At 38.7% G+C, this 22,125-nt stretch overlaps 1 protein-coding gene across 7 annotated transcripts in view; it reads left to right on the forward strand.

Moving 5' to 3' along the window:
- Positions 1-2,070: 2,070 nt before the first annotated feature.
- Positions 2,071-22,125, forward strand: part of LOC124127845 (rho GTPase-activating protein 26-like) — an 87,389-nt gene continuing 67,334 nt past the window's right edge. For all 7 annotated transcript variants that reach the window (XM_048387812.1, XM_048387813.1, XM_048387811.1 and 4 more), the window contains exons 1-2: positions 2,071-2,324; positions 16,352-16,447. In XM_048387812.1, coding sequence (XP_048243769.1) covers positions 2,171-2,324; positions 16,352-16,447 — 250 coding nt within the window. In that variant the 5' untranslated portion in view covers positions 2,071-2,170. The remainder of the gene's footprint in view (positions 2,325-16,351; positions 16,448-22,125) is intronic.

The following is a 22,125-nucleotide window of genomic DNA, read 5'->3' on the forward strand; positions in this document are numbered from 1 at the left end:
GTATTTATTTGTTTATCACGTTTGGTATTACTTGTATAATCATGTTCAATATTGTTTCACATTGAGCCCCAAAGAATAAGTATGAGGTTTACTTACAGGTTTTTAATACATACTTGGTTATCTTACAAATAACACACAAATGTATCGCACGATGAACAACTGTCATTTTCTGAATGATGAAATTCAATTTTCTATTTCAACTCTCAAGTAGTGCAAAATCTTTCACCCCTTCCTCTAATTCCCTATTCAAATGGGATTACCAATGTTCAAATGTATCAATAAAATACATTTATGGAACTCGGATCCGTTGGAAGCGCTCGTAAAATGGTCATCTCATCTCTTCGTGATTTCTTGGCATGAGATGATAAGAACTTTTTACATGGTAGTGGTCCTCGTGAACACGTCTTCTAATTCCATTCCACGAGGTTATAAATGTGTGTGTTTTCTGCATGTAGGTTTAGACACACTGTCAGGAATAAGGGACAGACAATTGGATATTCGGGGTTGTGGGTGAGACTAATTTTAAAGTAAAACAAACTGCAACAATGTCATTTTTGTGGCAGGCAATTCTTTTTATTTTGGGGGGCAACAACCTGAAGCATAATTATTTTTTTCTTAGAAGTTTCGGAGGCGGTTTCATAAATGGTCCGTCCCTTAATATCGGGACACTTCGATAATACATGTACAATTATTGGCTGCGAACTGCAGCGTTGCGGTAAAATTAGGTACTACAATATTATAAGTATGTATGTCAATACATTCTGGCAGAAAACATGACCAAAAAAACAAAAAAACTATGGAAGTGTTGGAACAAAGGTTGTTTTTTTATAACGAAGTGATATATTCTTTTAGTAAGACTTTACACTAGGCCGTGTCTGGTACCCGTGGAAACACGGAAACTAAAAAAAAAAAACGTTGTCTGTCACAATAAGAGACCATATAATAGAGTCTGTTATATGGTCTCTGGTCACATTACAGAAAGGACGATCTTATTCATGTGGACAATTTGCATGTGGTGTCCCAAAATTGTTTTGTTGTTTAACGCCGCACTCAGCAATATTCAAGCCATATGGCGGCGGTCTGTAAATAATCGAGTCTGGACCAGACAATCCAGGGATACATATAATGAGCATCGATCCACACAATTGGGATGGATGACATGAATCAACCAAGTCAGCGAGCCTGACCACCCGATCCCGTTAGTCGCCTCTTACAAGCATAGTCGCCTTTTTACGGCAAGCATATGGGTTGCTGAAGACCGGATGTGTCCCAAAAAGTTAACTTTGGGGATATAATGAGGGCATGGTGTAGAGATAGTGACTCTACTTATAATTAGTGCAATCCTTTTGTGTATTTGGCTATACTATCCATGATATTATAGTTTGTATTTTATAGTTTGTTTGTTTTTTAAACTGCTTGAATGCATTATTACAAAGAATATCTGATTTAATCGACTGAAAATGCCAGTACTAATTATGTTTGCTGCTTTTCGACATTTTCGTTCATACATTTATACCTTACAAATTCGGATTGTAACTGCTGGTATTAGCTCGGGCCGACTAACATCCACAGTAGCGCTAAAGCTGGATTCAAGGTGTGTATAAAATACCACGCACATCGTTTTATGGTGTATATACAATCTTGAAGTTATTAGCCTAATTACACACGCCCAATGTGTCATTTTCACACTTCGCACTAATCACAGCTGCTTTACCCAGTCTGGAAACGGGTACCAGTGTAACCTAATTAACCGGGTGCCGTTCCTTGGTATTATGCTACTGTACGGCATTGTTCGGTAAATGCACTCCGATTCGTGAAACTTTAGTTATTCACGCATGCGTCAAAAGAGTACTTGCTCTACGACTAGTTCGATGAGAAGCATCTCGCGGAAATCTCAACGTAAAGGCTACATACTCAAGCAGTTATTATTAAAACATATTTATAAATCGTTTATAACAAATGTAACCAATATAAAAAATATTCACATGATGCCCAAGGACCAAAATATGTAATCACTTGTCATGTGATTAACTAGTTGTTAATAGTTGTTCAGAAAGTTGTTTAGCGCCTCCATATTTAGAACCGCAGAACGATGCTTCCTACTTGTGAGTAGGTGATGGAGCAATTTTTAAACTATTCTATGGAATACTGTGTTCTGCTGTCCGGTTAGATGGGTCTGCAGCCCCTCGAGTTTGCTGACTGTCTAGCAGACAGTCCCTATTTTAGGGAAAAACTTCACGAACATGAAAGGGAGCTTGAAAGTACAAGTAAAGGAATTAAAAGTCTAATATCTCATGGTAAACAAGTGTTCGATGCTGCCAAAAGTAAGTATATTTGTATGCAATTATTGAATGCACTAGTTCATAGCATACCACAGTGCACAGATAATATTGCAATGATGTTATTTACAGTTACGAGCCAGTAATATGGGCGAAGATCCCGCGCTGACAGTGTCCTCTCCACGAGCTCACATGGCACAGATCATCTGATGTCATTCATCGACTCATTGTCAATGCCATGATCACTATCACAATATCATGCGTGTGAACTGGTAGACGAGATATTAAAGGGTGGAATATGACTATGTGCCACCTTGAGAGAACTTAAATAGCACATTAATGATTTTAATAATATTGTTTCTGTGTCATCATTGCTTATGAATATTATCAGTTCTACTGTGCAATGTGATGGGAGTAGGCTTATCAAAGTTAGTATTGATGTTTGGATGGAGTGAACCATTTTAGTAGGAATATTAAGTCAGTATCTACATGATTTAAGAGGATTGTGCTCACATTACACCAAAGTTGTAACAAATGTGGTTCTGTTCATGCTGGTCATTATTTGTGTATATGTGAAAATATATGCTGCTTTTTTATTTAAGGAACTTTTGCATTTGACTATCTTTGTGTATGGGACGGTGTTGTAAGTGTGTGCAGATGTGAGACTTGCTTATTCGGAATATGAAGACAACATTTTATATGTTTTGTTAATAATATGGTATGAAACAGGATTCAATGTCTCAAACTTTTGTCATTAAGTTACCAACTCATAGTTTTATCATTCTCACAATAACCATGATAACGTGACCTTTCAAAGTTTTTGTGTGGAGTATTTAGCTATTGTTCTCAATGTTATGTTTCCTTGTTGAGCACATGATAAGGTTTCATGATCATGATCAGGAACCAATCCTGTTGAAAGGAAAAGAAAACTGAAAATACGTTAAGTGTCAAAGATACTGAAAGTGAAAGTCCTTGTTTGGTAATAACTAGTTCCTTCTTTCAAGAATATAATAATGATAATTCATAATAAAAGATACTTATGATGCTCATACATTGTTATTATACAATACTGGCATTGTGACAATTAATTGACAAGTTGTTGAATATGTATCTTATAAGAATTTATGACTGAGTTTCCATCACTCTCCAGACTTTCCATCAGGATCATTTGAGAACCAGTTGACCTCTTTTGATTCCAGTAGATAGTATTAATCAAGGAATTAATGCTGCTGAGCTGAACTAGTTTTTACACACTCAGCCATGTAGAATGCAAACACAAGGCCACTTTAGATGTATTATCAGATTTTATTTGAAATTTATAAAAATGTGAGGCTGTGTGTGAAAGTGTGTGTGCTCAGGACCAAAATAGTCATCTTTGTCAAAGGTGTAGTCCTTAGCAAATGTTCAGGAGTATATATACTGTGTTTTGGGGGAAACAATTTGGTGTAGCAGTTTGTGTAGTTTGACTGTTGACAGATGTGATTCAGATTAAGCATAACTCTTTGGTAGGCTTAGGTATAGGTGTATTTCTTCACGTAAGGAATAAAGGGAATATGTATAGCTATTATTTACATTTTTAGTTCGCAAATGGTTTGTGGGCAGTAAAATGATGTGAGGCACTGCCGCAGATGGGAATGAAAATCCAATAATTAATCTGTGATGGCCTAACTGTAAACATGGCAAAAACATCTGTTACCTTTTCTTTCATATATTTTCAAGGTTTGTGATGTGTGGCTTTGGTTCAGCGGTGTGTGTTATCAATCAAATTGTGTGGCCTACATGCTCTATTTACCACATCATTAATGGGGACAGTAGGAATAGTTTTGAAGCCATTGTATTTCTCAAATATTTGGCAGCAAATGTCACTTTCAACCTGCTTTCAAATCATGGAAATGGAGCTGATGTACATATTTAATGCATGTTATGATATGATTTGCCTCTTTAACATGACCAAGCTAGTATTAGTCTAAATAATTTATTGACCTTTGTGACCTCAACCATGGTCTAGTGGATAGAGCATCTGACTTGGCAGCGGGACATCAGTGGTTCGATCTTGTCCGTGTCATACACATAAAAGATGGTACTTGTTGTTACCCTTTCTGGCACTGGGCATTAGGGGGTTGCCCCGGAGTCAGGTTGCCCCGGAGTCAGTATACTTTGTTTGAGCAGCATTGTATGCCAGTGGGCTAGCACTATGACAAAACACACGCCACGCCACGCCACGCCACGCCAAGCCACGCCACGCCACGCCACGCCACGCCACCACGCCACACCACACCACACCACACCACACCACAGAGGCATGCATGTTGCTGTATAAGTGCACACTCTTGAACGCTAGGTTAAACCCAATTTAACCTTACCTATTGATCTACACTATACTCCATGATAGTATGACAAATTAATGGCACTCATGGTCTTCAACTCATTGTTCATACCATTATTCCAATTATTACCGTTACTCATGTTACTAAGGGTGTCACAATTGTCTGATGAATAATAATGCATGGTGAGTCTACAAGTGATGATACAATATACAATACACCAACCAATGTATCAAATTTGATTTTAGTTCCGTATGGATTTTCAAAAGGAAATATAAACAATGTTTTGCAATAACCTGGCCTGACCTCTACTCTAGCTGGCTTTACCTATCACCAAACAAAATACTAAATCTGATTACATAATACTATTAGAACGATCTCAGATTACCCAATAATGTGATTTCAACACACACCTGCTGATGGCCTGACCTCATGTTGCCAGGGACACATTGAATATGTGGAATTTGACGCAAACATCGACACAAATTTAATTTCTTGATATATATGATATTGTGATTCAAGTATCGTCACTGATACTTGAAGTAGGTGTATCGTGATACCCCTAGTAATAATGACAAGGTAATCCTACTGAAAATGCTTTTAACCATTACTCAACAGTGTTCACATCTTGTGACGTGGCCTGGTCACTTCCTGCTTTAACTGAAGTTTTTTGCAGTTAAGGTTTCTAATTCGACGTATTTTTCGTTTCTTTTTGAAGGTCAAATACTAAGTATGAAAAATCTGAACCTGAATATATTTCTATATCACAATTTGCGGTTATTGTTGAAATGGATATAGATAGATGTAATCTCATACAGGCTGTATGCATGAGACAGGCATGATTGTGATATGTGTGACAACTGTCCCAATCCAAGATGTACGACTGTATTGACTGTGTGTGGCATATGGATGTGTTGTGTTGATGTCAGGATGGTACATATGATTAATGGAGGAAACCCTTGTAATGCTGCAATGTTGATTCACTAATCTGCTAATTCCTTTCATCAAGGAAGGTACTGGGTCATGCTGACCTGGTAGTTTGATTAATTATGCAAGTAGGCATGTTTTGGAGATTCAGGATGATGATTGATCTTAGTTGAAGAGAAAATTTTAACAGTGCCACACTTTTATGTGACCAGGTCGAATTTTATTTGAAGTTTGTTGTCTTTCTTTGTACTCTATGCATTATTAATGATGATTCAACAAGGGTCCCCTCCCTTTGTCCCTCCTTCACTCACTCACTCACTCACCTTAATAGGCATAGTATACATTTTATATGATATGCTTTCAATCCCTCAAATTCATTTAAGGATTGACTGTGTATTTTTTTCGGTTCATTGAGGTATGACTTGAAAAACCTATGTGCAAACTGTATGAATCCGAGAAGCATCAGTTTTTCGATTCATACCTCAATGAACCGAAAAACATACACAGTCAATGCTTATAATTAAATTCGACTAGATAAAACATGTTTTATCTACAATAGTTTAATCAAAAACAGTTGTATATATCAAAACAGACAAAAATGACGAGATTGATACATATTCCAGATGTAGGAATAAATACTGTGGCATGACATGAATCAGGTGATCGTTTAATTTATGCACATAATTTGACACGCGTACACAGTCAGTAGCCAGTCAACGGAGAGTATGATCAAAACAGTGTTCATTGGACCTGTCAATTAAGGCAAGAGGCGAAAAGAACTGCAACAGTCAGACTGTAACGAACCCGAAGAAATATGTTGGGGAGAAGGCGGCTGTTTCAAATAACATGGTCAGTTACCGCCAGATTCAAACATTACTTCCGGATTACGGTAAAACACAGTTGGAAAAATTCTAGTTAGAAATGAAACCTGAAGACATGAAAGTTGAACCGAGGCGAGTAGGAAAAAAACAGGTGAGCGAGACAGCACGTTTGCTGTTTCATTCATTCTCGGCCTTCGGTTTCAAAGGGTAGTTTGGACAATGAATATGCATGAGAGTCGCTAAATGTCCTGTGCATGACGATACGCGTGAGCAGAAAGGGAATTCCCTCGACTGTAATATTGGGATTCCCCGACATTCCGCAGTAATAAAAGTTGTGCGCCTCGGTGGGCGTGGCTTACTTATTTACATTCTGAATGCAATAACACATGACAAATTAAGCTAATCAGAATGCAGGAATTTCAGTGAACACAACGAAAACTTAATTATTTGGAATTAGTGTGTGAAACCCCCCAATAAAATACCATGAAAAACGGGGCATTGATCATGTTGATGCTAAAATTCAGCACTTCAGATCTTACAAGTTGTCAAGTGGTCTGTCTTCAAATTATCTTTGACATCTGACATGTTTAAGAAGTGATGTTTATGTACATTATCAATAGACAGTCCAGATAAGCTGCATATTTACATAAAATACACAAATGAACCATGTTACCCAATGTTACCCATCTTGTGTAACTGTATTTCTTTACAGGTCTGTATTTACTGATCAAATACAGGCATCACACACATACGTGAACTTTACTGCAATGAATACTGCAATATTAATGCTCTCTGTCTCTCTTATAGTTTATTAGACATGTGTATTGCCGATGTGAGCTTATGCAGCATATTACACATTTGGGGTTGCACATGACCAGATGCAAATTAGAAGTCAGCTGAAAAAATACACAAATAACTAGTGGTGGAACGATACACCGATGCATCGGATGATCGTGATTTTATACTTCTTGGTACAAGTATCAATCACAGTCGCACGTTAAGTAATAAATACTGTCCTCATTGCAGTTTGATAGTTCCTAATGTTGGTCTTGTTATAAGTGAAGACAGGGTACTTCTACAATTTACAAAACCATAAAAGTAGTTATTAGTTATATTCATTAACACATTGTAACTTGAATTGGGAAATGTTTAATTCCAAATTGGGAATCTTTTTTTACATTTGCTGCAGACTTGGGGCCGAATATTGTCCTTTGAGCAGGTCTAGAAAAATCCCTTGTGCATCAATAATTTATTTCCCAAAATCTCTCTTGCAAAACAAATTTCAAAAGTGGAACTAACAATATGTTAACGTTTAGAGATTTTATCTTTGCCTATTCAGAGGTCGATATTTGTCTACAGGGCCACTCCACAAAGCAATCTTAGTGCTACGATTGTCATAAGTCTATGTTAAAGTATGTGACTTTTAGAAGTTATGATTGTCACTTTGGAAAGAACACAGCCCAGATCTACAGCAAATGTTAATGTTCAACAATTCCCCAACTGGAATTATGAATTTAACAGAACTATTTTCCGTGAAAGTTTTTTTACTAAACTTTTCAGCAACAGGCCCTTGGTTTTCAATCCTATGTTAGATAAACCCCTGTTTGTAATATCATGAACATAGTATGAAAGATAATGATACTGGTATCAGCCCTTGGCCTTGACCCGGAATCTAGACTGGCTGCATAGCTGTAGAAAATGTGGACATGAATTCACCATTTTCCAATCAATTTTGGCCTGTGTACACTAGGCATGAAACACTGCAATGGGCCTTATCAGCTTGCGAACCTGTATTTGCTTACAGCTCTTAATTTACTGATTGAAGGTAGTTATCACATAGATGACCTCTACTGCAGTGAATAATGCCTATTGTAACTTTGATGCAATCACGCATACCATATTCAACGTAATAAATGCCCAGGGCATTCTCAAAATTAGAAATAGGGGGAGCTTAATAGAATATAACTTTGTTGGGGAAAAAAGTGAATTGAAAGATCGTAAATTTTGTGGTTTGGCAAATGCAGAAAACGATCGCTCTCAGTCTTTTACCCCTTTAGAATTTTAGCAAATATTGACATGGGTGCTTATAATAGAGCGGGGTGCTTATTACGTCAAATACGGTATGTCATTGTTGTGAACTTATGGGACATGTGACACATTTCAGGCAGAACATGAACAGATGCATAACAACTAGTCACCTTAAACAGAGGTTTTAAAAGAATTTATTTTGAAAAAATATCTACTCATTGCTTAAATAGACCCAACAGACAAGATCCAGAGGAGTTACAATGTATATTTAATAGCCCAAATATATTTATTCCCACTTAAAATTATTACATGTGAGTAGAAGTAAGTAGTTTCAGAAAACAACACAATACGACTTTATCATCATGATTTTAACACCACATGCATGTGTAATACAATGAACACAAACATGATCCACAAGATATGAGTACATGGTGGCTTTCGTTTCTTGTTTCCATGCACTACAGTGGGTATGTCATTTTTTAGGCTTATTGACTCAGAGTCGAGAGGGTCAAGTGACTGGTGTGGTGTAAGTTTGTTTGTATTGTAAGACACAGACAAGAATTACACAGCATATGTCAAGATGTAGAACTCTCAGGGATTTCACAAATTTTATTGGAACATATTGGTTTCGATTGTATTTACCATATCAGTAAAATACATGCAATGCTGTTCAAATTTGTTTTTCTTTTGATCATGAGTGGTAGTAAAGTACATATTGTAATGTGGAAGTTTCTTTTTCTTAAATTATTAGGGTAAAGAAAAAACAAATCAGTCATATCTCAAACTTTACTTTTTATTTGTTGTTGTGGTTATCATATACAAAGGAAACTTGAGTTCCAACGTTTAATTCAACCCTAAAATCCATCTGATATGATACACTGAAAACTATTGATATTTATTGCAATAGTTGCTTGCAATATCAATAGTTATCGCAATAGTTTCCTTCAATATCAATAGTTATCGCAATAGTGATTTCCAGACCAATAGTCACCCCTATGATTAACCAATCTGGTACCATGCATGGGTGTACAAAGACTACAGAAACATGAAGGAACTCCACGGGGATGTTTTAGAATTATTGACCTTTTTCTAAGAGATAGATCGGATATTTTCAACTTACTTATTGTTTAATGCTACTGTTAAAATAAAAAATATTTGGGTTATACTTGACAATGTTTAAAGTAAATTTTGTATTGCCGATCGCACAATTATACTTACTTACAGTCTGTGACAACACTTGTCTGAAGCCCGATTCGTGGAAAATGTAATGAGATCAGCAAATAATATTCTATTTGTGAAAGACTAAAATCTAGTGAAACGTTGCTCAAAGTAAAGTAGAGGCAAAGGATTTTAGCACAGACTGTACTTACACGTGTACAAGCATGTTAATTCATGATTAGTCATTTTAGAAAAGGGTTCACTGGCTCAATGAACTGTAAGGAAAGATTTTAGTTTAAATCATGTCGAAATGAACATTGCACTTTCAGTGAGTGGCGCCACATTGTTCTCTTAGTATGACCAAGTTACATGACAGCATTAGAAATTAGCAATAGTCCTGTAGTCCTTGCCAAACTGCCCAATAGTTGAGGTATCATAAGGACTGGTAGAAATTTGCCCTTTTTAAGGGTTTTGCTATATAATATGTTATCATTATAAGGACTAGTGGTTCAAACCTGTTAGTTTCTACTGCTGCATTACATTATCATGATTATACATGTTGTGACTTTATTTGCTGTTGGGACCGCCTCCGTGGTCTAGTGGTAGAGCGTCCGCCCGGAGAGCGGAAATTCATACCAAAAGACTTTAAAAGATGGTACTTGTTGTTACCCTGTCTGGCGCTCGGCATTAAGGGGTTAAAGCAAGGACTGGTCGCCTCGGAGTCAGTATACTGTGTCTGAGGGGTATTCATGTTAAACTGCGGCATTGTATCTCAGTGGGCTAGCACTATAAATCGGCATCAGTCCGGTCTAGTACAAGCAGACACACACACACACACACACACACACACACACACACACACACACACACACACACACACACACACACACACACACACACACACACACACACACGTGCATGCATGTCGCTATATAAGTGCAATAATCTTGGACGCGACGTGAAACCCAATTTCACCTCACACCTTATTTGCTGTTGAAAACTGAATGGAGATCTTCAGCACATTGAAATGTGAGGGAGGTGTGTAAAAATTCTAAAATGATGGATGGAAATTATGATGTCACTTCTGAAACATCCTGGATGAAAGTTTTTTTCTGTGTCAATATTTTGACAGGTTCTTTCCGTGTCAAAATTATTCTGAAAAGTTATTTATTGTTTATGCTTACATGTTGACATGGTTCATCTAATGTAAGACAATGGCCAGCTCTTATCTTGGGTTTTCCACTATGTTCCTCCAGCAGGAAACTTGTGATGATCCGGGTTAGCATAGGTTAGAATAGGTCTTCAGTAACCCATGCTTGCTGTAAAGGCAACTAACAGGATTGGGTGGTCAGGCTCGCTGACTTGCTTGATGCATGTCATCGTATCCCAATTGCGTAGATAGGATCAATGCTCACGACATCAATCACTGGATTGTCTGGTCCAGATTTGATCGTTTACTGATCACCATGATATAGCTGGAATATTGCTGAGTGTGGCGTCAAACAACAAACAAAAACAACCTTTAGCAGGCAAATTGTTTTTTATCCAACTACAGTAAACTACGCTTATAACGAACTGACGGATATAACGAACTTACTTTTTTGGTCCCGACTATTTGCTGTAGTTATGCTGTATATATGCTTATAACGAACCACGCTTATAACGAACTAAGATTAGTAGTCCCTTTGAGTTCGTTGAAACCGTAGTTTACTGTAGTAGTATTTTTTTTTAAAGACAGGACATGGAACTATTTTTTGTAGCCTTTTCCTCTTTATTAGCCCTGTTTATGCGTTAAGACATTAACTAAATCCTGACACTTGACATTTTTCTTTACATCCAACAGTACGATAAAACTTTGATGAGCGGAACATTTCGGCCAGCAGAAAATGGCTCTTCAGACCTATGACCTTGACAGTAGAAGCATATCGTCATTGAAATACTTTATTAAGGGTTAGCTATGGCCACTCATACATTATTCCAAGACTAGTGAAAATCTAGAGGCAGTGATTGACATCATTGGACATATCCAACTTGTTCACAGCTCACTGTAGGCTCATGGTTTATGGAAGATTACTAGATTGAGAAGAAAACAACTAGATTTTGAATGACTTTCCAGCTTGTCTGCACCTCATTTTGGACTTGGAATTCATTTTGGACTTGGAATTCATTTTGGATATGCCTGTTGGTAGTACCTGAAGCTTCTTTGTATCTGGGACTGACTACATGGTTTACTGGATAGAGCGTCAGCCCGGAGAGCGGAAGGTCGCTGGGTTGATTCCTGGCCGCATCATACAAAGGTTAAGAGATGGTGCTTGTTCTTATCCTACCTAATGCTCAGCATGAAGGGAACAAAATAAGGACCAGTCACTAGTCAGCTCAGTATACCATGTCTGAGTGGGGTATTGATGTTAAACTGTGGCATGGTATATGAGTGGGCTGGCACTATAAAACCGGCAATGGTCTGGAATAGTACAAGCAGCCATGCAGGCACATCGTTATATGAGTGCTATATGAGTGCAATAAGCTTGAACGCCACGTTAAACCCCATTTCACCTCACCTCTCTTCATCTGGTCTCACTCAACAGGTTCAAAAACATCCAGGTGGCTTTTTGAATACTACTGATGCTCAAGAACCAGTAGTCGCGGTAGTAATATCAAATAGTTTTGATCTATTTGACAGATATTTAACAGTTTTGACTTTAATCCTTTGCATGAAACCAACCAAACAGATGCATTCAGACCTAATACAGGAGAACTGGCCGATGCATTCATGACCTAATACCATGAATACAGGAGAACTGGCGGATGCATTCATGACCTAATACAGGAGAACTGGACGATGCATTCATGACCTAATACAGGAGAACTGGCTGATGCATTCATGACCTAATACAGGAGAACTATGTATGTATATATAGCTAGCAGTATAATGTCTTATGTAACATCTGGCAGTTGCCTTTATGGCGGTTTCTTTTATGTTGTTTTCGCCTTTCATAATTGCCTGATCACCTGGTGATGTAATGTTGACTGTACAACAGCACTGTGAAGTAACAGCAGGCTTGTACATGGACACTAGTGCACTTGTCGAAGGGCCTAATGGGTGTACGCGCTGCTGGTGTAGAGGGCAACTGGCAGCTTCTGTGTGCTGACAGAAAACTAAAGTTTACTGATGGATAGGAATTTCTGGGGTCAATTTCTTGATTTTTTTTCTCAGTTTTCATGATTGACCATTCTTAGGTTAATGAGCACATGTCACTAGAAAGATTAGACTTTGCAACCTTGTGATGACCTCCAAAATACCTGAAATTAAAACAATAGTATCTGGTAGTCAACAACAGAGGTTTGCTTGGTTCCAACTGCAGGGAAGTAAGTTAGAAGAGTCTTGGGTCTAGGAGTTACTGAGTGAGTATGGTTTTACGCCACTTTAAGCAATATCATGGCGGTGGACACCAGAAAATTGGGCTTCACACATTGTACCCATGTCGGGAATCGATCCCAGGTATTCGGCGTGACGGGTGAACACTTTAACCACTAGGCTACCCGACTGGCCCCATGGGTCTAGGAGCATGTTGAGGTGTTCTGCTGGGGTGTTTGAATCCAGCCACCCAGTTAAATCAGGGTGGGTCTGTCGAAAAGGATGGACTAGCAATATTACCGGTACATATGCAGTATTAACTATACATGTGAAAGAATCACAAGTTAAACTACTATTTTTAAGATAAGGGTTAACTTAGCATGCTTAGGACTTTTATTCTTATTTTCAAACACTGTGATGTATTGACAGTACTTGCAAACATATTTTGATGTTTTATGTGTAAATTCCTCAACTATAAGAAATAAATGTGTCTGAATTGTAGCACTGAGTAAATATAATATTATTATTGTAATTGGGGTATTTTGATTTTACCATGATATACTAATAATTCTTATGATATGTCATGTGTATACTTAAATAGAATGACATATCTGATTATCCCTATTAAAAGTAGTAGAAGGCTTCTTTCTGTAAGAGTGTCATGTAATGTTTCTATATTGGTAGCGAGGAAACTTGTCTGCCACAACACCTGGAGCAGTTGAGTATTATGTGAGATGGGTCATGCTGACTGAATGTGAAAATAGAATAGGGTTGGGGAAAACACTCACTGATAATCAGTATCACATTCATGATAACTGGCATAGCCATGTGGCAATCATTGTGACAGTGTGAACGTGGAATTTTGGTGGCATCTGAAAAAGAGAATGTGATGAATTTCATGATTACTAAGACATTGATTGTCCCAGAGATTCACAGAATTGTGTGATGGCAATTATTATTTACATACGTTTGTGTTATTTTTCTGCTCTGTGTTTCATTTTTGATGGACTGAGAATTTGAGAACGTGACAAATGATCATTTCACAGAATTTCAAACAGTTTGTGCCCAGAACCTCAACTCATCTGTTTCTCACTTCCTTGTTGATGTCATACAAAGTTTTTTATACCATTTCACCTTCAAGTGCACACTCAGCTGGGCCACAGTGGAGATGCTGGTCTTTAGTTTAAGACTATGGTTTGACTTACAGAAAGATCATGTGACTGATTATTAAGAGACAGTCTATGGTTGGGAGGTCACACTGACTTTTGATTGTGACTTGTACTCAGTTCTGTAAGTAACTTGACCATGTTGACAGTGTGGATCTCTCCTCACACTACTTAAACACTGGTTTGTCTGGTCCAGGCTCAGTTCCCTGCATGGATGGACGATCAACCTAAGTTGCCTTCCATATGCCATCTTCCCAAGGCAAGAGAGTTAACTGACTTTAAAAGTCCAGTTTCCACCCTTGCCGAACTAGGCTGGAATTCCTGGGCTCGATCGTAGCGCACCAGTGGCTATTACGAGTTATGTCCTTTCTATGCCTCTCCTATTGACCAATCAGATTCCACCTCTCGTACCACTTGCATTTGCTTCAAACAAAACGGTGGCGCCCAGGCAAGACGATCTGATCGATAATCAAGATCTATATTGTGATAAAACGAGTCTTACATCGCGAAGTGCATCAAATCATGTGAGCACCTTGATTAAAAACATGAAAAGATTTAGAAAATATCTGCTGCCAACAAGTTAGCGGTGCACATGCTTTGCAAATCCTGCAGTCGAGCGAAATCTGCATGACACTTTATGAACCGGATTTCGATTTCGGTGTGCGATTTTGATTGGACTATGCATAGACTCGTTAGTCCAGCCAAAATATAACTCCATAATACCAGCCTAGTTTGGCAAGGGTGGAAACTGGACTTTCATAGTCAGTTAACTCACTTGCCTCGGGAGGATGTCCATATGCATGCCATGATCGTGTGGTCGGGTGTTCAAACCCCCAAGTCGCCCAAGTCGCCCTGACTATGTTTCTAGGTTTGTCAACACGTATGCATGTTCGTCGGGCGGTCGGGTAGCCTAGTGGTGAAAGCGTTCGCTTGTCACGTCGAAGACCTGGGTTCAATTCCCGACATGAGTACAATGTGTACGGTGTCTTCCGCCGTGATATTGCTGGAATATTGCTAAAAGCAACGTAAATCCACACTCACTCACTCACTCACTCACTCACTCACTCACTCACTGTTCATGGGTTTCACTAAATGGAAATCGTCTAAGACCCCTTATGACTTTTGACTTTCCTCCCACACATATCTGTAATATATACTGTCAAGTGGAGTAATATTGAAATCACCCACTACAGCTGTGAGAATGTTGATGATAAAAACACACCAATATTCATCAAATATGGAATAAAGGCCTATTGTCATGATTGTAGCTGTGTTTGGTTGATAGTTGATTGATTTAAGGATGCTGATTGGATTTGATGCTATGTTTTCTTTACTGGGAGTAGTTAGAAGCCATTATGTTGATAGCAGAGCATTCTGTGGATTCTAACACTTTGCCATTGCAATTGTGGAAAGTGCTACATTCACTATGCAGAACCATTCCAGTGCTCAAAGGTTTCACTCAACTGGTACATGTCTCACACCTACACCACTCACTCACTCACTCACTCACTCACTCACTCACTCACTCACTAACTCACTAACTCAACCACTCATTCAACCACTCATTCAACCACTCACTCAATCACTCCACTCAACCACTCCACTCGCACAACCACTCATCCATTCACTCATTCAACCACTCATCCACTCACTCATTCAACCATTCAACCATTCACTCATCCAATCCCTCACCCTCTCCACTCAACCGCTCAGTCAACCACTCCACCACTCACTCAACCACTCATCCACTCACTCCTACACTCATTCCACCACTCACTCATCCAACCCCTCACCCTCTCCACTTAACCACTTCACCACTCACTCAACCACTCATTCAACCCCTCCACCACTCACTCATTCAACCGCTCACTCAACCACTCACTCAACCATTTACCAAATGTAAGCAGCACATCATTTTGGCCAATATATATGAGTACCAGAAGTTAATGTTCATATAGATCCAACTCACTCGCCATTCAGAATCAGCAATTACTCCTCTCTCATGAATTGATGGATACATTCCATGCCAGGATGTGTCTATGTGACTCTGTCACGTTCTTGTTATATACATCCATATGTATATGGTACTGTTCCCATACCAGCAGCATTGACTTCCAGGTTCTCGATGATCGGTGCCAAGCATGAACCCCGGGCAACTTTAATGGTCACTGTGGACCGGAGTGTGAGGAGCTAGCCAATCCATCACAATGTGTCCCAAGAGAATGGTGGCATTATTGAATTACTCGCCCAATACAGTTGTCATATTAATGTTCCTAATGTTTTTCTCTTCCAGATCTGTCTCGTGCCCAGAAGACATTTGCTGAGGATTTGAAGAATTTCAATTTTGAGTGTATCGGCTCACAGCAGACTGACGATGAGAGAGTTATCGGTAAACGTCTTATTGAACCTTCTTATCTCTGGCATTCTTTGTTTTGAAGTTAGAACAATGAGCACTGCAAGTTTATTGAGTGTCTTCATGGTGTCTGTAACTTTTTGTGGGTCGAGAACTTGGCACATGTTGGCACATCTGATCAATTTGTTATTATTATGACTGGAACTTGTGGAAGGGAATTATCAGAAAACTCATCTTGAACATTCTTGTGGTAACAAACATGACATTCTTGTAGAGAGAACATTGTAAGAATGTTTTTATGTTCCAGGAAAGATTTGTATCCAAAGAATGTGCATTCTTTGTCTCGACCCCTACAATTTAGTTAACAACATGTCAAATTGTTTTATGAGGTTGCGACTGAGGTATTTCATCATTCGATTTTAACCAGTTATTATCATGCCAAAGACACAAGTAATAATGAATGTTATCAACCTGAGGAGATGGCCAATCATTTCTCCAATAGCTTTTGTCCTTTTTATTAAATAATTTTGAAATGTAATTTAGAAAGAACAGGATAGACAATAGCAGTTGTTGGTGTGTTCACTGATTTTCTCTGTATAATTCATAGTCAAGGTAATGTATATTTTGTTCCTGACCTATTTCTTGTGACCAAAAAACATACTCGCCATAATTAAATATTTCAGTTTGTATGGCAGCTACTGTTATCTCCTTTGTAATCGATGTAGTGTTGTTGCAGGGACAATAACAGTACTTGATAATTCTGACCTAATTCAGATGCAGCAGTGGTTCTCAGGAGGCATTTGTGGTTTTGGTTTGTTTCAGGTCATTGCGTATTGATTCTCTCAACTAGTTTCCACTTGAGTACCATCCTGTGGGCCATTCCACAGATACATGGGGCCATTGATGCAACAGGCTGGTAGATGTAGTCTACATCATTGGTACATGGCTGTGGGACATATTGCTTGCTGAATATTTATGACGAGGCTTTTGAATATTTATTTTGTTTGGTGAATACGTTTCTGAAGCTTTATGTTTTTCATGATATCATATAACTTGAAATGATTGGTTGTTCATCTTGTGAGAAGGGGACAGGTGGCCCAGTTGGTAAAAGCGCTGCAATTCGCTATACAGAGTTGTGTCCCTTGGACACGCCCAAACCTATGGTCGTGGGTTTGAATCAGGTTCACTCCGATTATGTTTCTAGGTTTGTCGGCATCATACCCGTGCTTGTTGGTTTCACCAAAGCAGTAGACAACGGAGACCTGCATCACCTAGCTTTTTCCTCCCATAAGGTGACATGCCGTGATATAACTGGGATATTGTTCAAAGCCAACTCACTCTCTCTAGTCTTGATGCCCTTTGAGCATAAAAGGTGAAGATGTTTATTGACAGTTCGGTAAAATCTAGGTCCAAGCTGTGTGTACCACTACGAAGTCATTGATTTCTAATAATCTTGGCTAGAATCATACAGGTCATAAGGAATATTTTCCAACTGAAGAAGTGTCAATAATATTTGCTCAAGTGTTTTATCACTGATAATGTTGCAGGACTTAGTTTATTCGGGAAGTAAAAGCTGTTATCAAATGTAGTCTTTCCTGATGGTCTCTTGCTACTTATTTTGATTCTATGTAGGAAAATGCCTTGATCACTGTTGATATTAAACATGTTATAAACCCAGGCCTCTGTTACAGGGCTAAATGCTCCAACAGCCTTGTATATTCTAACTAGCAGTCAGGTATAAATTAATTTTGACACACAACATTTACTATGTGTTATTGTAATGGTTATGAAGAGATGGGTTAAATGACTATTTATCTGTTTCTTTGTCCGTCCAAAGATTGCATATTTGATGTGTCAGCAGAAAGTGAAATATTAGAAGGTGGGCACAAGCTCCAAGGTTTCGCCTGTTTGATGGTGGCCATCTGTCAAATTACTGAACTGAGTGCCTCCAGCCCATGTGGTATAAGAGATCAATACTCAATCATTAGGGGAAGCAAGTTCTCCTCCATATTCACCGATATCAAACTAGGCTCCTTCTCAGTCCGTGTCTGCAGTTGGGGTCACTCTATACTTAATGTTCTCATATCACCACCATTACACAAAGTTACCCTTGTGTGGGGGGAATAATGGCTACCTTATGGCCAGGTTGACATTTCGCTGTCCACCATGTTTGGTTTGTGTCTAAGGAAACGATGTTCTGGTGGAGGGAAGCTGTGTTAATTATTAATTGTTCTCCATGATCAGGAAGCATGGATGGACATTGAAAGTGAAGTGCTGAGCCCTGGCTCATTGTTATAGATGCAAGAACAGTGGATGTATCGTATTTTCTTGAGTAAAGTGCGCTCCCGAGTATAATGCACACCCTCCTCTAGCATGCTCTAGCGGATTCAGTATTTTTGAAAAAAATATATTTGAATATTATGCACCAAAAAAAATTACACCCTACTCCTTCAGCGAATTCCGGTATACGAATGGGTGATGAGAAACTTGGTCAGTACAAATTTGAAATTAGAGAGAAGAAAAATCATTTAAATTTTATTTTTTATTCTGCTAGGCATTGTTTTACATCCAGGGATTAAGATTATCTTATCATCAGATTAAGATTACCTTGTGTAAACTAAGCCGGAAACAGCAATCAGCTGTACACAAGTTTTCTTGGAATCTACCGGTGATTCGGTCAAGACACACCCAATGATATAACTTTACAGGAATTTAATGCAAGAATCAGCAAAAAAATTATCTGAAACTATTTTTTTTATCAGGAATAATATGTTCCAATATCTTGTTATTTTAGTTGCAGCTTTTACTAAATATATTTAAAATAATTATAACCCTAAGTGAAGCAGCTGATTGCTATTGCCAGTTATTATTTTTCACATGGAACCAGTTTGACAAGAATGCGTCGAGGCTCCCTCGCACGTGATCGCGAGAACTACGTGTGGACATAGAATCATCAAACTATAACAAATATGACTTTTAACAAGTCAAAGTATGGCATTTATGATATAGGTATCCATTCTCTGTCAACTAAAGTTTGTTTCAAGGTGTCAGTAGCGGTAACCTGACTATAGTTTTCTATAGTAATATGAAAGAATCGGGTGGTCCTAAACTTTTTTGAGTAGTATATTATCACGATTCAACTACATCCACTGTTCATACATCTATGAGTTATAACAATCATCTAGGGCTAAGCACTGCACTTCCGATGTCCATCCATGCTACTGATCATGGGGGCGGTCGGGTAGCCTAGTGGTTAAAGCGTTCGCTCGTCACACCGAAGACCCGGGTTCAAATCCCGACATGGGTACAATGTGTGAAGCCCATTTCTGGTGTCCCCCACCGTGATATTGCTGGAATATTGCTAAAAGCGGCGTAAAACCAAACTCACTCACTCACTCACTACTGATCATGGAGAACAATTAATAAGGAACACGGCTTGAAATGATAACATTTGTCAATTTGTGTTATGATGGCATCATTAAGTATGGGGAAAATACTAGATGGTTTATCTTGTCAAAATTGTTCTGTCCGGGTTCTGTGTTAGTGGCCTTGCAACTTATCTGTACACAATGAGATGTAATTAGGTCACACGTTTTAACCATTTAAAATTCTACTTTCCCAGAGTTTGATACATTACAAAAATGGATAATAATTTTAGCTAGCCTGTCTGCTCAAGCTCTACTTAATTTGTTTTTGTTTGTTGTTTAACGTCACACTTACCTATATTCCAACCATATGAGGGCAGTCTGTAAATAATCAAATCAGGATCAAACAATCCAGTGATTGACGTCATGAGCATCAATCCACGCAATTGGGATATGATGACTTACATCAACCAAGTGGGTGAGCCCGATCCTGTTAGTCGCCTCTTATGACAAGCATAGTCGCCTTTTATGGCAAGAATGGGTTGCTGAAGACCTATTCTGACCTGGATCTTCACGGGTCAGCTCTACTAATAAAAGTCCATAAATCTGCACCTATTTCTAGTGAAAGATGCCAAATGACAAGTTCATACAAGGGGATGCTACAGTTTGGCATGTATCATTATATTCCAATGTTCATATATTAAATACTATTCATAAGTCAAGTGTTTACTTATGTGTTTACATGTACCTTTGTTAAGTATCTGTCAAGAAATCTCCTTACAGGAGGAACATGAGGAAAGGCATGAATTACATGCTATTGCAGCTACAACTTGCATGTCAATAAGACATCACTGTTGCTCGTCACTTACACTCTGGGGACTGACATTCTGTGAGATTGTGATAGTGTGTAATATAGGAACTAGTGCAATTTCTACATGGTTGACTTTGATAGTTTTCAAAAACATTCCTTGACACACTATTGCCAGGGTAGAATTAAGAACACTTTTATGTAGCCAGCAAGGCTTTCTCCATTTAAAATTTACTGGCCCTTCATCAAACTAACTGGCCCACTACTAAACAAATGCTAAATGATGAGTTCCCGAAGCGTCTGAAACTGACTGAGTTACCTAGGGGTCTCAGGACATTGAACTCCACACCCCTAAAAATGCATTTTTGTGCACTTGGCTTCCATTGGCCTCGTTTCATGGCGATTTATGAGCAAATAAAGTTGGTGTTGTAAACATTACAAAATGGCAGCCGGTTGTCATTCTGAGATGATTGATTTGTATTTCTTTGAGTTAACCATGACATCACCATCCCCCCTAAATATTTCTCATCAAAATTACACAACTCACGAGCTGTGTCCAATTTTATAAACTTAAATATACACATAGAAGTGGTAAAAAAATTTACTAGGCAGGCAGGCCACCTACTTTACGTTCCTGCAAGCCCTTTCAGTGTTAGAGATTGGCACTAGTCCTGTAGTCCTTGCCAAATTGCACAAAAGTGAAGGTATCTTAAGGACTAGTAGAAATTTGCCATTTTTATGGGTTTTACTCTACGTTAGTTTCTTCCGCTGTTAGTTTGAAAATGTAACTGCCACGGGCCAATGGACCTCCAGTTAAATCACCCCCTGTATTGTGAAAGATGAAGAGTCGGTGTTGCTGATGTTCCTTCCCCATGATTTTCCTTGGTTGGTGTAAAGTATTGATAAACAGGGAGAAGCAGCTTGGCCATATGTTGGGGAGGGGCACTTTGTGGGAGGTAAATTGAAGCCCCATGTGTTCCCCATGGCTAGGCACATTCAACTGACCACCATTGGTCAGATCTTTGGCCATGGTTCCTGTCACTGCTTGGAGTTGGAATATCATGGAACTTGTCACTGCAGGTGGCGCCAATGTTTGAAGTACAGACTCGCTGGTTGATATGCACTGGTTGCTCTTCTAGGTCAATGTTTGTGTGACTTTAGAACTATTTAGTCCCTTTACAAGCTGTTTTACATCAGAGGACAGGTCGAACTGAAATTATGATGCTTAGAATAGCTCATGGTCAGATGTTTTGATTAGAAAATAATTCCTATAGCATTCCCCTGGTTCCCCATTCTTGGGACTTTGGTTGAATGTGAGGTTGGCTGTGTGCTTTGATGATGTGAAATGGTGCTCATTGAACCAACCAATGGTTTGCCTTGGGTATGCGATTTCATTTGTTTACAAGCAGCTGTGACAGAGCTTTCATACTGGAATTCTCCATCCTGTGTGTCAGTGTGTGCTGGCAACATGGGTTGATGTTCATACTATCAATCACTGTTTTTGCTGGTCCAGGGTTATGGTGATTGTTTTGGTGTGTTTT

Source organism: Haliotis rufescens, unplaced genomic scaffold (assembly GCF_023055435.1).
Source record: "Haliotis rufescens isolate VD_foot unplaced genomic scaffold, xgHalRufe1.0.p SCAF_7, whole genome shotgun sequence".
Classification (NCBI taxonomy): domain Eukaryota; kingdom Metazoa; phylum Mollusca; class Gastropoda; order Lepetellida; family Haliotidae; genus Haliotis; species Haliotis rufescens.